The 17,769-nt window shown below is 48.5% G+C and overlaps 5 protein-coding genes across 5 annotated transcripts; 3 read left to right on the top strand and 2 right to left on the bottom strand.

Annotated features, from left to right (window-relative positions):
- Window positions 1-397: 397 nt before the first annotated feature.
- N7517_009953 (coatomer subunit beta) lies at window positions 398-3,499 on the bottom strand (the record flags this gene model as incomplete). Its single annotated transcript, XM_056727676.1, has 5 exons — window positions 398-540; window positions 609-2,217; window positions 2,270-2,659; window positions 2,712-3,132; window positions 3,195-3,499. The coding sequence occupies 5 exons, from the start codon at window positions 3,497-3,499 to the stop codon at window positions 398-400; spliced, it is 2,868 nt and encodes a 955-aa protein (XP_056576248.1).
- A 354-nt stretch (window positions 3,500-3,853) lies between these two features.
- Window positions 3,854-4,646, top strand: N7517_009952 (mago nashi family protein; the record flags this gene model as incomplete). Its single annotated transcript, XM_056727675.1, has 7 exons — window positions 3,854-3,885; window positions 3,940-3,977; window positions 4,037-4,132; window positions 4,189-4,252; window positions 4,306-4,393; window positions 4,449-4,574; window positions 4,632-4,646. The coding sequence occupies 7 exons, from the start codon at window positions 3,854-3,856 to the stop codon at window positions 4,644-4,646; spliced, it is 459 nt and encodes a 152-aa protein (XP_056576247.1).
- Window positions 4,647-5,537: 891 nt separating this feature from the next.
- N7517_009951 (GID4/VID24 family protein) lies at window positions 5,538-6,645 on the top strand (the record flags this gene model as incomplete). Its single annotated transcript, XM_056727674.1, has 4 exons — window positions 5,538-5,885; window positions 5,945-6,092; window positions 6,162-6,519; window positions 6,579-6,645. The coding sequence occupies 4 exons, from the start codon at window positions 5,538-5,540 to the stop codon at window positions 6,643-6,645; spliced, it is 921 nt and encodes a 306-aa protein (XP_056576246.1).
- Window positions 6,646-7,996: 1,351 nt separating this feature from the next.
- On the bottom strand, window positions 7,997-12,080 carry sskB (uncharacterized protein; the record flags this gene model as incomplete). Its single annotated transcript, XM_056727673.1, has 2 exons — window positions 7,997-10,274; window positions 10,324-12,080. The coding sequence occupies 2 exons, from the start codon at window positions 12,078-12,080 to the stop codon at window positions 7,997-7,999; spliced, it is 4,035 nt and encodes a 1,344-aa protein (XP_056576245.1).
- Window positions 12,081-15,510: 3,430 nt separating this feature from the next.
- N7517_009949 (ammonium permease MEP2) lies at window positions 15,511-17,237 on the top strand (the record flags this gene model as incomplete). The annotated part of the gene is made up of 5 exons (XM_056727672.1): window positions 15,511-15,594; window positions 15,653-16,032; window positions 16,103-16,777; window positions 16,833-17,064; window positions 17,124-17,237. 5 exons carry the CDS (start codon window positions 15,511-15,513, stop codon window positions 17,235-17,237), a joined length of 1,485 nt encoding a protein of 494 aa, XP_056576244.1.
- Between the last annotated feature and the right edge of the window lie 532 nt (window positions 17,238-17,769).

Below are 17,769 nucleotides of genomic sequence, written 5' to 3'. Positions count from 1 at the left end.
ATAAGGATGGAGATTCAGGACATTACAGATAAATAGAATCTAGGGGAAAGTGAACAATGAAAGTGCCCATATGCCGCGGAGTTCCGGTGGGCCCGGGTGGTCCCTGCATTGAAAATATGACAACATTTCAGTCCTATACAGTATGCATATGTTGAAATACTAAGACATTTATATATAAGTAGACAGCTAAATAGCTGTTAATTGTTTAGAGCTTACTATCTTGGAAATATCAAAGACATTGTTCTCTATCCACTACTCCCGATGAGACATTCATCTCATCTACACAATAAAGAGACATATAAGTAAACAAATTCGTCTCAAATAAACAGAAACACAATAAGAGAGGGGGAAAAGGATGAAAATCATATAGACCGCAAACCGCTGGAAAAATATTGACTTATGCAGTCGCTGCCTTGAGACCCTTCAGAGAGCCTAAGCTCAGTGCCAGACCCTGAGAGCGACTTCTTATCCGCACAAATCCTGTAATCGGCCCATCGTCTCCCTCTTTTTCGATGCTCAAGTTTGCTAGTGCATCCTCGCCTGGTTAAATAGTCAGTTATCATATCAAGTAGAAAGGGGGCGGACAAATCGGAGGGTTGAAAACATACCAAACACACTGCGCGCATACAGGTTCGCGCTCAGGAAGCTGCAATCACCCTTGAGCGAAGCATCAGGTGTCAAGCAGGCCATATTGGTACTCTCCATCAGCTGCTTGAGGAAGTCACGCAGAGTTTTGGCCTTGGAATTGATGTTGACCTTGTTCTCCCATTCAAACTCAGTCCACATGGTACGGAACTGAGTCTCGGTACAGTGAGCAGGCTGGATGTAGTCCATGATGTCGGCATGGATGTCGTTGAGAATGACTACATGGGTCTCGGTAGAGCTGGCGCCGTCATAGACAATGTTACCAAAGATAACGCCGGTGTCGGTTGACGAAACCTTGACCGTAGCCTGGACATTCAAGAAGTCGCGTGGGCCGAGGTTGTTGGTGGATGGCCGCTCAACGACCTTGAGGTCACCCAGAGTTGCGAACTCCACGCACAGGTTTTGCAGAGTTTCCGATGTTTGGTTAACCAACAGGACATCAAGAACAATGTCGAACTGGTGAACAGTGACATAGGCTTCAGCATAGACCGAGTCGGAGAAACCGGTTAATTGCACCACCCGGCTCAGCTTCGATGAGGCCTCCTCCACGGTCGAATCGCCACCGGTTGCCTTGACAAGATCCATTTCGATCTCCTCCCCGCCCTCGACGGTGTTCTTCTTGGTGAATTGGCGAATGGGGATAGCATCGTCAATCTGCACAGCAGTCTTGGCCTTCTCCACTGCCTCCTTGGCAGCCCTCTTCTTATCCTCGACCTGGACCATGGCGCGGAACGCCTTTCGGGTGTCCTCCAAGAAAGAGGCTTCGAGTTCCTTCTTCTCAGAGAACTCGGCCAAAGATCGCACACAAGTTAAGATACGATCCACAGAATCTTCATCAATAGGAGCCTTAACGAAGTGAGATTGACCAACGCGCATGATGGAAATCATGATAAGCATGGCCTCGGCACGGAGAGCGTTGGTGCGGGCAGTATCCTGCGACACCTCAGAATGGCGCATGACCAACTTGGTCAGAGTCGAAGAAAGAACCGTTGCCAGGTAGTAGTCGCCGTCCAAAATGAGCTGGCGGAGAGGAGGCTTCTGTGCGGCCTTGACAGCCTCGAGACGAGCAGCTGCCGCGGACTGGCTGGTGAGAGCACTTTCGGTGGCGTATGTGCCATCTGCAAGCACCTTCCGGGATCCAGTGGGTGCGGCCTTGGATTGGCCATTGGCCTGCTCCATCAGCAGGGCGTTATCATCCGGAACCTCATCCAGGAGTCGTTGTTCGGATGCCAAAATTGGGATTTCACCAAGGCTGGCTCTGATTGTTTTCCAGGCATCCCGAATATCCTTCTCCTCCAGGGAGTATTCGCCAACAACCCAGAGAACTCCGCGGTAGACCTTTCCAGCTCGGACCTCACTCAAAGTCGAAACCAAGCGGGCAACGATCGACCCACGCAAGTCAGGGAATTTCTCCACGACCTCTTTGACGAACGAAATCACATCGACGGCGGAATTATTATTGAAGTCGGCAATAAAGTCCATCAGGAGATCAACCACGCTGGCAGCAATTTCAGAGAACTTGATGGCGCAGGAGTGTATTGACTGCACCAAGATTTGGCGATACTCGCTATTCTGTGGGATTCGTTAGTACTGCTTGGTTGTGCAAAGTGACTGTACAACCTACCTGTTCATATTGTTCGTCGACGGTCTTGGCAAGTTCTTTCTTGAGCAGCATGATGATTTCTTCGACATTCTTGCTCGAGACCATCTCCATGGCAAGGTTGAGGGCCTTTCTCCGGACATCAATGTCAGGGCTGCTGAGAACCCGCAGGGCCTCCATGGTCAGGTCGTCTAAGACACCCTCATTGCGAATTCTAAGCTGGTTCACGCGTTCCAAACAAATGAGCTTGACGTTATTGTCGGCCTCCCGGATCGCGAGCTCAATCAGCTTGCCTGCAGCGGCTTTGACAGCAACAGGGTTGCTTGTGAGGGCGGTAAGAGATGTTGCGGCTTCGTAAACAACGGTGCTGGTGGGGGCGTCGAGGAGCTCAAGCATGAGTTTCAGGTATCGCGACTGTTGTTCGTTAGTGACCCCGACATTATTACTTTGAACCCTATAAACCCACCTTATTCTGAGTGTTCTGCACTGCGTCCTTCCGGAGGAACTCCAACTCGGCTAACTGGAGCAACTCATCTGTGTTTGGAATTGTGTCAAACGTGGTGCGCAGATACTCGAGCGCCTTCTGGTGGCTAATGGACATGAGCGCCGCAAATGCATTGCGCTTGCAGGTGCTGTCGGTCTCCGATTCGAGGAACAATTGAAGCAACTCTGGTGCGTCGGGGATGAGGGACTCGGAGTGCAGGAAAATAGATGACACAGCCCATACTGCATTCTTGCGAACATAGACGTGACGATGTTGCAGACACGAACGTGCGGAGGAAAGGAGGGGCTCAATAAGCTCTGGTTCGCGGAGTTTGGAGAGGAATCGGAGGGTATTGCCTCGAATGTATTCGTTGGGATGTTGAAGATCATTGCGAATGCCGTTACTGCCAAAGAAAAACTTGTCAGACAGAAAAGACCATGTAGCAATTGCTAGGGGCACCCTTACCAGACCAGGATCATCTCTTGCTTGAGCTTGCCAGTAGAATCATGTTTGGGGCAGATCTCATAGAAGAAATAGAGCAACTTCTTCAATGCCTTGCTTTTCGACGGCATCACGAAACGAATGATGTGCATGAGGATTTGCGGCATAGGATCTCCATTCAGCATGATGGTGACAATTGTCCGCATTGTTTCCAACTTGGTCTCATCATTTCCTTTCTCCAGCTGCAGCTTCAACTCCTGCACCGTCGGCTGGTCAGCAGTATTGTCCACATGGAGCAAACTGTAGGTATTTTCGAGAAACGACGCCATGGTGGTGGATTGGGGGGAATCGGGAAAGAAGAGCTGCAAGTTGTCAGTTCCGGGGTTGTTTTGGGGACACATCAGCATGTAGGAATCAACACATACAGTAGGGGTAATTCTCCCAGGAATAGGAGTTTGCGCCAGATATCAAGAACAAGCAATTAGTGTAAAACAACACCCCTCGCCAGCCCTGAAATCATTAGATGTTATATGAGCAATGGGGAGGGACCATCAACTTGTCCCTTAATCTGGCCCCCCGGCGCGGTCTGTGTGGATGACTAAGCCACAACCCGCCGCTTTTCAACTGCCAGTTTGACGTCGATTGCTCTCCTCATACACCGACTACGATTGAGATTCGCCAGGATGTCGAATGAGAATTTCTACCTCCGATACTAGTAAGGATAATATGAGCGAGCCCAGGTTTCCTCGGCTGCTGACAGTCCTCACAGCTCAGGTCACTCTGGGCGGTTTGGACATGAGTTCCTAGGTAAGTCTACGTGCCGGTCATGATCACTTTCTTTTATTCAGTCACTAACTTGCACGCAGAGTTTGATCTCCGTACCATTTCCGAAGGTAGCAGCGCCGCCGTACGATATGCGAACAATTCGAACTATCGCAATGATTCCCTCATCCGCAAAGAAAGTGAGGAGCATACATACCCAAAGGAGAAAAACGGACATGAGCTGATAGAGTGATAGTGTGCGTGAGCGATGCGCTGGTAGAAGAAGTGAAGCGCATTATCAAGGATAGCGAGATCCTCAAGTATGCACTCACATTACTCCGGCAGAAAGAACACCCGCGCTGACTCCATCTAGGGAGGATGACTCCAAGTGGCCCCAGAAGAACAAGGACGGACGCCAAGAGCTAGAGATTCGGATCGGAAATGAGCACATTTCTTTCGAGGTAATTGACCGTGGTACCTTATGGAAGGAACCATCATCTAATATGGAGTGTATAGACCGCCAAGATCGGCTCGCTAGTCGACGTGACTGAATCGGACGACCCCGAAGGACTCCGGGTCTTTTACTATCTTGTGCAGGACCTGAAGGCCCTTGTCTTCTCGCTGATCTCTCTTCACTTTAAGGTATTGTCAGTCTTTCCCCATGCTTGGAACATTGTTTGACCATTCCCTGCTTTACAGATCAAGCCCATCTGAGTGTTAAGCGCATAAAAGAAAATTGAAGAATAATTGGGGTTTTTGATTTGATGGTACTCACCAGGCGTTCATTGAGGGTTTCTTGGGGTGCGAACTCAACTATAGCGCAAAAACAATGAGATTGATACCCCTCAGACCATGTATATTCCACATCATTGGTTTACCTTTGGTAGTTTCCGGACAGTTTATCTGTCCTGCATGTTTGTAGGCTTGGGCTAGTATAAAGATGTCAAAGAAAGATGTTCAAAAAATTGGCAGAAGATTAGTACATGTTATTTTGTTGCTCGCATGCCGAGGTCTTGACGGTGCACGCTCGGGACCTCTTTGGACTCTGTGTGATTAATGACTTTGAATTCAGCTCCCATACCACCTCAATAATAGTGGTCACCGGGAGACTGTCAGGCTGATATTTGACATTCAAATCAGATGTTGATGTCGGGAAATATATATTGGGACTAAGGCTTCACCTGGGCATCCAAGTTGGGCTTGTATAAGGGAAAATCAAAGTTGTTTAGGCGTAATACCAAAAACAAGAGTATCCTTCAACTTGTGAAATGCCCAAGACTGCCCAAGATTGCCTAAATGTAGAAAAGATAGGTTATACCATTGATCTTTACAAACAACAACCAAAGTATAAGATGGAAGGCGTTTGATTGGCTTACCTAAGGCATGCGCATTACATAATTGATATTGAAAGTGGCGCCGCGCCAGGCGCAGAAACAGCTGACCCACCTCTAGACTGTCCCCGCATTGCTCGTTGCTCAAGGCCTTAAAAGACTTAGTTCGCTGATCTTGAATGATCCATCCCCCTTGCTCTCTTTTTCTTCGTCATTTTGCTTCGGAGCGTCTTGCTTCGATTCAATGTCCCCTCACCTCTTTCCCTGATCTGCAATGCCAACCCCGAGTAATAACTCGATCGCCTCGGCGATCGCCGCCCGCACGACATGTCCACCGGAGCCCGAGAGGATATCGGCTTGGCGAGACTCTTCCGAGGCTGTATCGACCAGCGATTCTCTCGAGGTTCTCTCACCTGATATTCCAATTGCGCCCTCCATGCTGAGTCGATCTGATGATGGCAGCACTCCTGAACCGATGAAGGCGGAGGGAAAGTTGACCGGAGTCGAGGAAGATGACCCAGTCCGGGCTACCTCACCGGCCGAGTCAACTTGCCTTCGCAGCCAGTCACCAGTAGCGCCCCCGGGATCTTCACTTCTCAACTGGGAATTCTCCAATGTTCGCGTAAGTATCGATCTCGACATTATCGGAGTTATTATTCCACATTCTAACCATCGTCACAGCTTCTGCCGAATCACACCTCGTTTCTTCGTTCAGGCAGCAAGTTCGCCGGCACCCAGCAATCAGACCGTCATGTATACAATGTCGATGTCGAGATTAAGCATGTGGATATGGCTGAGTCCTATCTGTGTGGCTATCTTAGAATCCAAGGTATGTGGTTCGTGCGCATCGGGGACGTGCATTGGGCCTATTAGCTCAACTAATGTTTGTTTCCCACAGGCCTCACGGAAGATCACCCTACCTTGACTACCTTCTTTGAAGGAGAAATTATTGGGACCAAACACACTTTCCAGACTCGCAATGAGGAATGGGGCGCCTCAGAAAAGACAGACCTGCACCATTGGTCTCGGTTTCCTGCCTGGCGTCCGCTGGCCAAGCAAGCCAAACGAGCGGATTTCACATACCGGAACTTCGCCCAGCGTGAACACATATTTATGAGATGGAAGGAATCTTTCCTTGTTCCCGATCATAGAGTACGGACGATCTCCGGTGCTAGCTTCGAAGGGTTCTATTATATCTGCTTCAACCAAATCGAGGGAACTGTGAGTGGCGTGTACTTCCATGCGAAGAGTGAGCGGTACGTGGATATTCTGTTTCTGAAAAATATCAATTTCGCTGATGCTAATTCCATCATAGGTTTCAACAGCTTGAACTCAAGCATGTCGAAGATCGTGGATGTGCACCAGCAGTCGAGTTCCGCTAATATTGCCGAATTTGCTTGCTGGTGCCTAAACGATCTCACATAAGACTTCGTACGTGCCTAATTTGGTCCTCGTGTGTCGCATATGTATCCCCCTCTTGTTGTTGTGTCTGGTACTACATGGCTAAGCAGCGCTTCCTGGTCACCATTCCGAATGAGAAGCTTGGTTCTCTCAAAACTCCATTGGGCTCACTATCCCGTTTGCTTTTCCTCGAATACCCTCTTTGCCATCCTCTATTCCTCTCCCTATCCTCCCTCCTCTCTTATGCGTTTTGATCATCCTTTCAACTGCTCATGTCATTTGAGGATCTCCAAGACCATATCCCTCTTTCAGGCAACGCCTGGATCCAACTCATCCTCAAATTGACCCTTATGTCTCACGATATTGCAATCTACGAAACGGCGTTTCCGTCCCCACTTCCGGCGACCTTGTTCTGGTTATCCTACACCCTCTTGTTTGGAGTCATAATTTCTCATCTTTTCCCTTCTTGTTTTCTTATTCCTCACCTATCTTGTGTTAACTTAGTGTTATTATCTCCCATGTGAGCTGTTGGCTGACCAGCCTATTGAAAATTTTCCATGTTCTTGGTAATCGTATATATGCTCCAAGGCTCCAGAGCTATATTGATATTTTGCTATATACATAGCTCCTTCGCTGGCCTACCCACACAATAGAGCACACCGCAGAAAGCAAGGCCACCGTTAGGGACTGGAGTCGGGTCACAGTTGAAACAAGGTACGTACTCCGTATTAGTATGTGGATTGTGAAGACTTGGTGTATCTAGTAGGGCCATAAGTACTGTACTAGGTACATAAACTCCACTCAGAGCCAAAGGATCTGACCCCGAGATCTAGCGATATAATCAAGTAAAAGGTGGATTCAGAACAATGCACAAATGCAATTAGCGCGTATATATGTGCTAGAAATGAAGTATGCAACAAAACAAAATACTAGAAGACCTGGCCCCGATTCGTTTACATCCGAGAGCCATAGTGAGAGAAATGCCGAAAGATCCTCGCGCCGAACATAGAAACCCACGCGTGAAAACAAGATAAATAATCGAGGAACCCCAAATATGCGTTCATGCGAGTTCCAGGATATAAATGAAGAGATGACTGCAGTAACATGAGATGGCGTTATGGTATGGCTTCGGCGAAGAGTTAAAGCAAGAAAAAGAGGCGAGAGGGGGTATCACATGCGATGCCAGTCGAGGGTGGCGAGATCGAGCGAGTGTGGGTGGAAAATATGCTTTTAAGTTCCATGAGATTCAGGTTTCAGATGTCGTCCGCGTAAAGAGGGCGACATGATAGAAAGAGAGATCAGGAAGAAAGGAATGGCGCGAGAAAGAGAAAATCACATATATGCCGAGTTTTGACGAGAGCTTGAGTTGGAACCGCTGCTATAATCGCTGCTGGTCGGAGTAGGGGGCTCTAAGACGATTTGTTGACGGATGGAAACGATCCATTCGTGCTGTAGGAGTTCGGCGGCAGTGGCGCGGCGAGCGGGATCGCATTCGAAACAGCGACGCACAAAGTCGACGCCTAGGTCACTGAGTTGATCGCGAGAGGGAAGCGCGGGTGTTTTGCCTTGCGCGATGTTGTACATAATTGCCCACTCGTTGTCCAGCGTCGACCATGGCCGGCGGCCAGTTGCCATTTCTAGAACCACGCAGCCCAGAGACCAGATATCCACAGCGCCTTGGCGGTTGTCTAGATTTGCAGCGTCGCCACGGATCACTTCGGGTGACATGTACATCGGAGTTCCGGTGGTTGTCTTCTGGTTTTTGCGCTGGTTCGTGGGGTCTTTGGCCGGCTCCTTGAAGCCGGCTCCTTGAGGATTGTCCATTGGGGCAACTGTGCGGCCCGTGCCAGCGATGATCTTGGCTGCACCGAAATCAACGTACTTAATGACACCGTTGTGATCAAGCAGGATATTCTCTGGTTTGATATCACGGTGCACGATATGGGCTTCGTGGAGATACGCTAGACCCTCTAGGAGTTGAAGAGCATAAACCATGATGACCGTTTCGTCCTCGATACGCCCGTGCTCTAGCAAGCTAGCGAGCGAGCCACCTGAGCAGTACTCCATGAAGATGTAAACCTTGTCACGGTGTACCTCGATGCCATGATAGGAGACAATGTTCGGATGATCGAGCACTTCAAGCACGCCCATTTCGTCTCGGATCTGCTGGGCGATCTTTGGAATGAGCTGGGGATCTTGCAGGCGGATTTCTTTGACAGCCATCAAATAGTTGCTGTCCAAGTTGATAGCCACATAGACAGACCCAAAGGTACCACCGCCGATGAACTGGCCTTGCTGCCAGCGCAGAGTAACGTTGGTAGCCGATGACGATAGCACAGTGAGTGACCGATCAGCCTCATCAGATCCTTCTAGCACTTTTCCTAGAGCCTGGCGCTTTGCATCTTCCTCAATTCTCCTATCTTCAATCTCCAAAATACGTGCCTGCCATGTATCACGAACGAGTTTTGATGCTTCCTCGTCGCTAGTGATCCGGCCAGCGCCAATCTGCCGGGCGCCATTGCGTTCCTCCATGCGCTTCTCGTTCTTCGCCGCAAGGGAAGACCGCGCACCCATGATATCGAAATGAGAGATGAGAAGGGACATGCATCCCGCCACTTTCAATCTGAAATCACTGAACTGTTCTTGATCCATGGACAGAAGATGTCGGCTGGATGTGATCGCCATCGCAAACTCAAGGGCTGCCACAGCCCACTTGAAGGTTTTTCGGTCCGCAGCGTCACACTCATCGCAGATGAACGCGACCCAGTCGAGGGACAACTCCACCAGCCGGGCACTGTTCATAGCACGCCTGTTAGCATCAACGTAGTTGGAGGACCGTTTGCCAAATTCTGTTGCGAATGCATAGCAGGCTTGGATCAAATCATTGTTCTCCCAGTTTCTCTCATGTAGTTGATCTTTGATGATAGCCACACTATCCATAATGGTCATGGACAGTTTGAAAGAGATCTTCTTGATCTTGTTCAACTCAACGTTTACACGTCCAAGGTTTGCACGTTGTTCAATGACCATATCAAGCTGGATGCCCGTGAGTCGCGCGAGCTCCATACGCCCATTTTGCAGTCGTTCTTGCATGCCTCCAACAACGATACGTAGCTTGCCCAGCCGCACATCCGTCGGATGTTCCAAAAACTCCATTTGCATTTCCTTTCCTGCCCAGGCAAGGGGTCTTTCGGGTCGGATGGCCAGAACATAGGGGACGTGGACATCCTGGGTTGGATCATCCTCTTTGAAGGAGGTAGACAGGATACCCTGGATATCAGCAGGACGGTTCCATAATGCATGATGTGCAATCAGATAAACTCCTTTCTGCCCAACAGATGTGGTAGAGGTGACAAGGAAGTGGTCGGAAATTAAGAGCGCCTCAAAGAAATCATACGCGATATCGGTCGTGATGTTGTATTCGGTAGCGTTTTCGAACAACTGGCACAGAAATTTGGAAAATCGATAGAGCTTGCGCTGACGAATGCGCGTTGAATCCAAAATGCTCTTGTACCGTTTGTCCATATCCTGTACAGTTTCGGTGGGTCTCGGAACGAGCTCACGTTCGAAATGAATCATGAGACGCTGCAGTGATCTGGCAGTGAGGGCACTATTTTTCTTGTTAGTATTGATAACGTTGCAAAGCATGGTAACCTTACCTGAATTGTTCGGCCACCTCAATATCTCCACCGTCAAGCCGGCAACCGATATCATAGGAGAATCCCCATTCCTGTTCCAGAATTTCGGCCTCCTTGAAAGTGTTCTTGTTGGCATTCAGCTTCCAGTTGAGGAGCCGGAAATAGTATTTCATAGCATCCAAGACGGAGTTGTCAAAGTTCTCATCGACACAAGGCGGCAAATCCCAGCCAGGTTCTGGCCGCGAGACATCAAGGTAACGGAACTTAATATCGACCGCCACTTTCATCAGGATTTGGAATTGGGAAATCATCTGATCAATCAAAATAGGGGCTTGCTGGGCTGGGTCTTTCATATTCTTGGCATAGGATAGACGAACTCGAATGATTTCCTGGATCAACCGAGAGGGGAAGTTAATCAGTGTTAGTAGTTCTTCGATATATGGCGGCAGGTGTCGCGCGGCAAACGCTTCCGAGTTCTCGATCAGTGTGCTCTTCGCTTTCTGAATGACGATGAGAATGCGAAGAAGCATGCCGTCCTTGTCCTGGAGCGTCTTCAAGCCATCTTCCTTCATAATGCGATCAAGGAAGGACGACCCATCCGAAAGATCATCCTTAGCAGACTTGATCCTCGGTTGGCTGAAATCAAGAGCCTCGTTTCCTACCCAGCTCTGCAGTATAGCCAGCTCGGTGTTGATGAGAGCCGTGATGTTGTGCCACGCAAATATGGCTGCGCGGCTAGAGGTGAATTCCTCCGAGGCAACACGGGGGTTTGCGAGTTCCATTTCCTTATGCGAAGAATAGAGAATTTCGCATCGCTCGACCTTCTCCACGACATCCTCGACTTGCTGCCTTGCCGGTTTCCCGATCTCAGTCTCGCCTTTAATCTGGAATGCGATGATATCCTCAATTAGGGGACCCAGATGTGACCGCGCATCCTCAATTAACTTGCGCTGCAGAGGAATACTTCGGCCGCACGTCCTTGCCCGAACTCCGATCCAGAGCGCATAGCTCTGGGCCGCCGACCGCTTTGATTCCGCAGATCCGATGAGTCGCTGTTTTTCTTGCTTCACTACATCTCCCTTCAAGACCGACGCCAGCATAGAATGCCACTCAAGCCGCTCTTGATTCTTGGGATGCTTGAGTTCTTCTGTACTTGGTAGATTGTCGTCCGGGAGGAAAAGTTGAGTGTCAGGATCGTAAGAATCATCTTCAAACGCAACTTCAGAGGAAGGAGAGGGCTCCTCTAGGTCGCCATCCCCTTCTATCATGACGCTGGACTGTGCGTCTTTGGCGTGGTGATACCAGGCTTGTGGGTTCGCGCGAATCCGTTGGACGTAGGCTTTTTCTTGGGCACGGTATTGCGCGTTCGGATCGCGTCGGGTGCCTCGCTTGGTTGATGATGATCGCTGACGGTCTTCCTGAAGGTTGATGTATTGTGGTGGGCGCCGCTGTGGGGCATATGTATTTGACGGTGTTCGTGCCGGGGCGGATGGGCGCTGAGGTCGCAAATCGCTGGCCATAACAAGCCCATCGGACTTGTCAAGGAGAGTGGTAGCACTGAGGCTAACTCCACGGGGCCGTGTCGGTGGCGCGTTAGACCATGAGGTAAGATTGGGTGAAATGGACGGAGGGGAAGATGTGATGGTGCTTGTAGGTGTTTGGATTTGATCGTCGATGGTCTCTCCAAATGATGAATTAGTCCTCACAGGGTACTGGGGGAATTCATCAGAAGAGCCCGAGCCATCCGAATCAGGACTGGGAATTTCCGAATGCTGCATAGTGGTTATACCGTGCGATGGTCTGGGAGAGCAGGTCTGTTGGAGATGATAGGGAGGCGGATCCTGTGGCGGTGCGGTGTGGCTAACCAGATGACCATCTCCACTTATTTACTGTTTGATCTGCTGGGCATCTTTCCTTTAATTGCCAGCCACTACGTGGCATCAATCTTGATTCTGCATTTATATTGAGTCCAAGCCCTGATACACGCGTACAACTTGTGTCAGCTGTTCCATTGCACATATTAATACGATGTAGCAACATGCTCCATCCTTGTAAACTTCTACTAAGCTTTGCTTTTTCTTTTTTCTGACTCTGTTCTACAATTGTACTCGAGGTTGTAAAAAAACAGTATGCAATGCGCAAATCAAGGACTGTATAACTTCTATCAGTTTCACCACCATCTTATTCCGCACCGTCAGGGTTTATGCTTCAAATTTGGTAACGATATATCTTTGCTGTAAAACATTGTACTCGAAATCAGTTATTTCTTACCAGCGGGAAGGCTCTCTTATTTGCTAGTCGTTCTCCGGCATCTCGTAGCCCAAGAAAGATACATAGTATATGAAATGGAAACTTATAGTGATAGAGCCAGACAAGAATAATATGATCGATAGAAATAGCACTGCCTACGCCGAATCTTCTTTTTACCACGGCAAGCATTCAAATTTCCATCTATATTGTACTTCATCCAAGTGTCGCACGCCAATCACAGAGGCGAGAACTTCACTCAGTAGCCTGCTGCGAGTTTCCCCAGGAAGACAGTCTAGACCTCCGCACAGCCCACAAAGCCTAAGGCCCAACCCAACCCAACCCTACTAATGGGCTGGGCTTTAGGTCTATCTTCGGGCCCACCGTTGGATGCCGCGTTGACCATGAAACCCCTGCCGGATCATTTTGACGCTATTAGAACCATAAACTGTATGCTTCGAGCGAAGCTTTTTTATCATGCATAAGCTCCCTGGGAGGGAGGCTCCGTCTCGTTGAAGTATGCCATGTTGTAGGTCCTTCAGAATTGGCCTATATCGCTGGATGGAGGAGCATAAAAGAGATCTGTTAAGTGTCTAGTTCACTCTTCTGAGGAAGAGGTGCAGAAATGTCTAGAAGATCATCGCCAAGAATAGGAGAAACTATAGGAACTAGGCGAGATAAGGGATCTAATCGGGACAGATGCCCTAGGCTGGGTTTCAGACGAGGATAGGCTTAAATAGGGCAAGGCTGTTATCCAGAGCATGAAGGATGGTTTGATGGAATATTCAAGCACTGAGATGGAGAAAACTGCGGTCCTCTCCCATTCGGTGATCATGAAGAAAGTGTATGATATCTTTTCACAATATTTATCCCTTCAAATACATAGAAGCCAATATTCTTCTGAAAATGAGCTAGCATTGCTTTGTCTATTGCTACTTTGAACAGTAGTGTGGCACCATAGCGGACACATTTAACACGTGAGCAGTCGTTTTCGGCGTAGAACTATCTGTGAAATTAGACGCCACCTACATAAAACATATGAAACTAGAGAAATGTATGTGGCATGATTAGGCATGGTTACTTCTAGAGCTCGAAGAGATAGTACACCTATTTTTAAACCATAGAGGTTTTACCCCTAACTAGAGTACTATTGCGTTAGGTACGGAATACACACGGAGTATTCCGTACACGATATAGGCACATCGTAGATTCACATCGTCGATCAGTGGATCAGTGGATCAGCGGGTTCGACAATAATTGAGGATCATTGACGCTTTCCTAGGCTCTAGAGAAATCAGACTTTGAATACAGAAAGGATTGAAGTCGCTACATATCCACTTTCCTAGATCGAACAGGCACAAGCCACTCGATGTAAAGCATACAGCATGCACGTACGGAGTATAACGCCCGGACTGATGGAGTACTCGTGGGCACATAGGATTATCAAGCCTCCAATGTTGCCATTGAAAAGAACTAAAGCAAGAAACCCAATAGCGCAAGAGTCCGCATATATCTATTCACAGATCTATGTACGATCCATAAGGTGAGGTATGGGGCCGAGAGTTCGCCAAGGTCCAAGTCGGGATGCCGAATCAGCCTCTGAGAATTCCCGCCAATGGAAGACAGGGTGCTTATCTTGACTTGACATTACTCCGAACCCCTAGACCGCGTGGCAATGAGTTTAGTTTTCCCGCCCCATCCGTTCTGCATATTCGTGTGGAACCGGGTGCGACAGCCCGGAGAATGGGGAATCCACAAACGATGTGGAGAGAATATGCCAGGGCTAGAAGTATGTCTGGGGCAGTTATGTATATGTTGTATGCAGATTTCTAAAGAAACTGTTCACTATTTCATTACAGCAATTCCTTCAATTAATGATATTAGTGATCTATATATGGCCTCTCCGACAGAAGCACCAGCATCGGGGGTTCTTGGATAGTGGAAAGGAGGTTAACAAAGTTCGAAACGAAATCACTCCTCGCATAGTCTAATCTATATGCGTGTTGAGTATAAGATAAGGGAAACTGAATTGTGATTGGTTGCCGCAACACGAGATTTTGATAAGCCAACGTCCTTTTGGATGTCAACAACTTCACGTTTAACACATATAGTTATGGATACTAATAATATGTATAGGTACCGGGCAACCTTCCATGGATATTAAGAAAGAATGAACTAGACGTATTAAACAACGAATTAAGCGACAAAAAAAAAGCAACGTCTGAAAATGATAAGCAAATGATTGTGATTGGCTGCCTCCAACCTCATATCTACAGCCAGTCGTTGTCCAATTTCGATTTCGATTATTTCCTATTATTCTCTTCTGTCACTGAAATGACCCAATCTGACTATCACTTAATAAGTACGGAGTACGGGGTATGCTGGACATCCCCCCCCCCCCGCTTATCGGCGGTCAATGTCGTGAACTTGAAACATAAACAACCTCCTATGTATTAGATCGTTGTTAAGGAAAAAAACATACGTAGAGACTAGTAGTTACACAGTTTAAACATGGTTCTACGAGTAGCTATCCATACAATATCCAAACAGGGCTGTAAATGCAAGGACCCGTAATTCCCCGGTTTGGGTCTATGGAGTATAAGCCCATCCGCCATGAACCCGAGATGGCTGAAATGGGGGTCTTGGCTGACTGCTATCGGTCGGTTCAGATGAATCATATCAAAAATCAGAATGACCAGCTGCCACTATCGGGGCTAAGATCGATGGTCGGGTATCCTTCTAGCGTCTGATGGTGGAGCATTGTTGGTTGTCCGGGACTGTGTCAGTTATTTAATTATCAGGGCTTGTCCCTGCAGATTAGACATATCACTTCTCTCTCCTTTCACAGCCTGGTGGTTGAAAGCATTTCAAATTCTTTTTCTTCATCTGCATCATTCCATATCAGCTGCATTCCAACTGCTCACACTTGCAATACCATTGGCCTAGCCTACCTCGCTCACCATGGCCGAATACCCGGTTGTGTATAATGGCACCATCGCAACTGGTGGTGACTCGCTCACTGAAGATTTGAACATCTACTATAGTGTATGCCATGTACTTCAAAGAGTCAATTGAGGAGCTTCCTAGCTAACGGTGCTAATAGTCCGGTGATATCGGATTTGTCATTTTCTCAACAGCTCTAGTGTTGCTTATGATCCCTGGAGTTGGGTATGACTTGACCAAGACCCTTAAAACACTTGAGGGCTCTCACTCATTACTTGATTATAGATTCTTCTACTCCGGTCTAGCTCGTCGAAAGTCGGCACTCTCATTGATATGGCTCTCCATCATGTCGGTGGGCGTGGTTTCATTCCAGTGGTTCTTCTGGGGTTATTCGCTGGCCTTCTCCCACACAGCCGGTAGTTACATCGGTAACCTCGATAACTTCGGCTTCAAGGGTGTTCTAGCTGCGCCCTCTGTGGGAAGTGCCAAGGTTCCCGATCTCCTATTCGCTATCTTCCAGGGCATGTTCGCCGCCATTACGTGAGTCACTCCCATCATACATCCATCAAGCCAATCCCAAAACACCAACTAACCTTTCCTTCGCCATTAGTGTTGCTCTCGCCGTCGGTGCAGTTGCTGAGCGTGGTCGCATGCTCCCCTGCATTGTCTTCATGTTTATCTGGACTACTATCATCTACGATCCCATCGCCTGCTGGACATGGAACGCATCCGGCTGGGTCTTCAAGCTCGGAGGTCTCGACTTTGCTGGTGGTACTCCCGTCCACATTGCTTCTGGATCTGCTGCCCTCGCTTACTCCCTGATGCTGGGCAAGCGTCGCGGTCACGGCACCCACGAGCTTAACTACCGCCCCCACAATGTAACCCACGTTGTCATCGGAACCGTATTCCTCTGGGTCGGCTGGTTCGGATTCAACGCCGGCTCTGCTCTATCTGCCAACCTTCGTGCAGTCATGGCTGCCGTTGTCACTAACCTTGCTGCGTCCGTTGGAGGTGTGACCTGGTGTTTGATGGATTACAGACTGGAGCGCAAGTGGTCTACCGTTGGCTTCTGCTCTGGTGTCATTGCTGGTCTTGTTGCCATTACCCCCGGCTCTGGATTCGTCACTCCCTGGGCTGCATTTATCTTCGGTGTGGTTGGTGCTGTTGCATGCAACTATGCTACTAAGCTCAAGTTCCTTCTCGGTGTTGATGACGCTCTCGACATCTTTGCCGTTCACGGTGTCGGTGGTGTCGTTGGAAACCTCCTGACTGGAATCTTCGCTGCGTGAGTCGACCTAGTTCCTGATAATATGGTCCGATAAACTAACTTGCATTGATAGTGATTACGTAGCGCACCTGGACGGTGTCACTGAGATCGATGGCGGCTGGATCAACAGGAACTTCATCCAGCTGGGATACCAGCTTGCCGACTCGGTCACTGGAATGGCATACGCCTTCGTTGGAACATGTCTCATTCTCTTCCTTATGAACCTCATTCCCGGTCTCAGCTTGCGCGCACCCGAGGAAGATGAGATCATGGGTATTGACGACGCCGAGATTGGCGAGTTCGCTGTAAGTTTGAATTGTTCCTCAGTCCACCCAAGAGACCATTCTAACATTTTATTTTCTAGTATGATTACGTTGAGATCAGACGTGATGTTGTCGATGGCGTGGAAAGCTCAGAGACTGCCTCTAAGCGCACTGCCACACCCGTCGGCGGCGAGGTTATTGACACCAAGGCTTAGATCAGACCTGATCTGACAGCGGCTCTTTCTTTAATATTTAATATTAGGCAAATGCCTTCCTTCTTTTCACTTTCTTTCCTTTTGTTGGCGATGGCGGAGTGTCTTGAGTACCTACCTATAGTATAGAACTGTTGGTACTTGGGGATGCTCTCCGGAGAATCCAATTTTCACTTTGATACCATTCAGATACCCAAATATCAAATTTCATGACACTATTCCGAGAGAAAACTAAGTTGATAGAGCGCAAGTAAATAAAGCGCGAGGCAAACAGTGACAATTTACAGTGTACATAGTCCATATGTGGTAAAACCAGCAATAGTAGAGATGAATAGAGGCAAACTGAGTAGCTAGGAGTACTCGGGAGTAGCGATAAATAGCGATACCAATATTCCATGATAGCACTCCAGAGCTGGAATGCGGGATCCACCCGCAAGCACCTTCCGGAACGCCGCGCCGAGAGATCGCGACCGCATTGCTTCCCAATCATCGCAAACCATCCACGGTCTTCACACTTCTCACAACACTCCGGAAA

Source organism: Penicillium concentricum (assembly GCF_028827145.1).
Source record: "Penicillium concentricum strain IBT 3081 chromosome Unknown utg000004l_segment0_segment0, whole genome shotgun sequence".
Classification (NCBI taxonomy): domain Eukaryota; kingdom Fungi; phylum Ascomycota; class Eurotiomycetes; order Eurotiales; family Aspergillaceae; genus Penicillium; species Penicillium concentricum.
The sequence above is the reverse complement of the archived record's forward strand: the minus strand, read 5'-3'. Positions and strand labels throughout refer to the sequence as shown.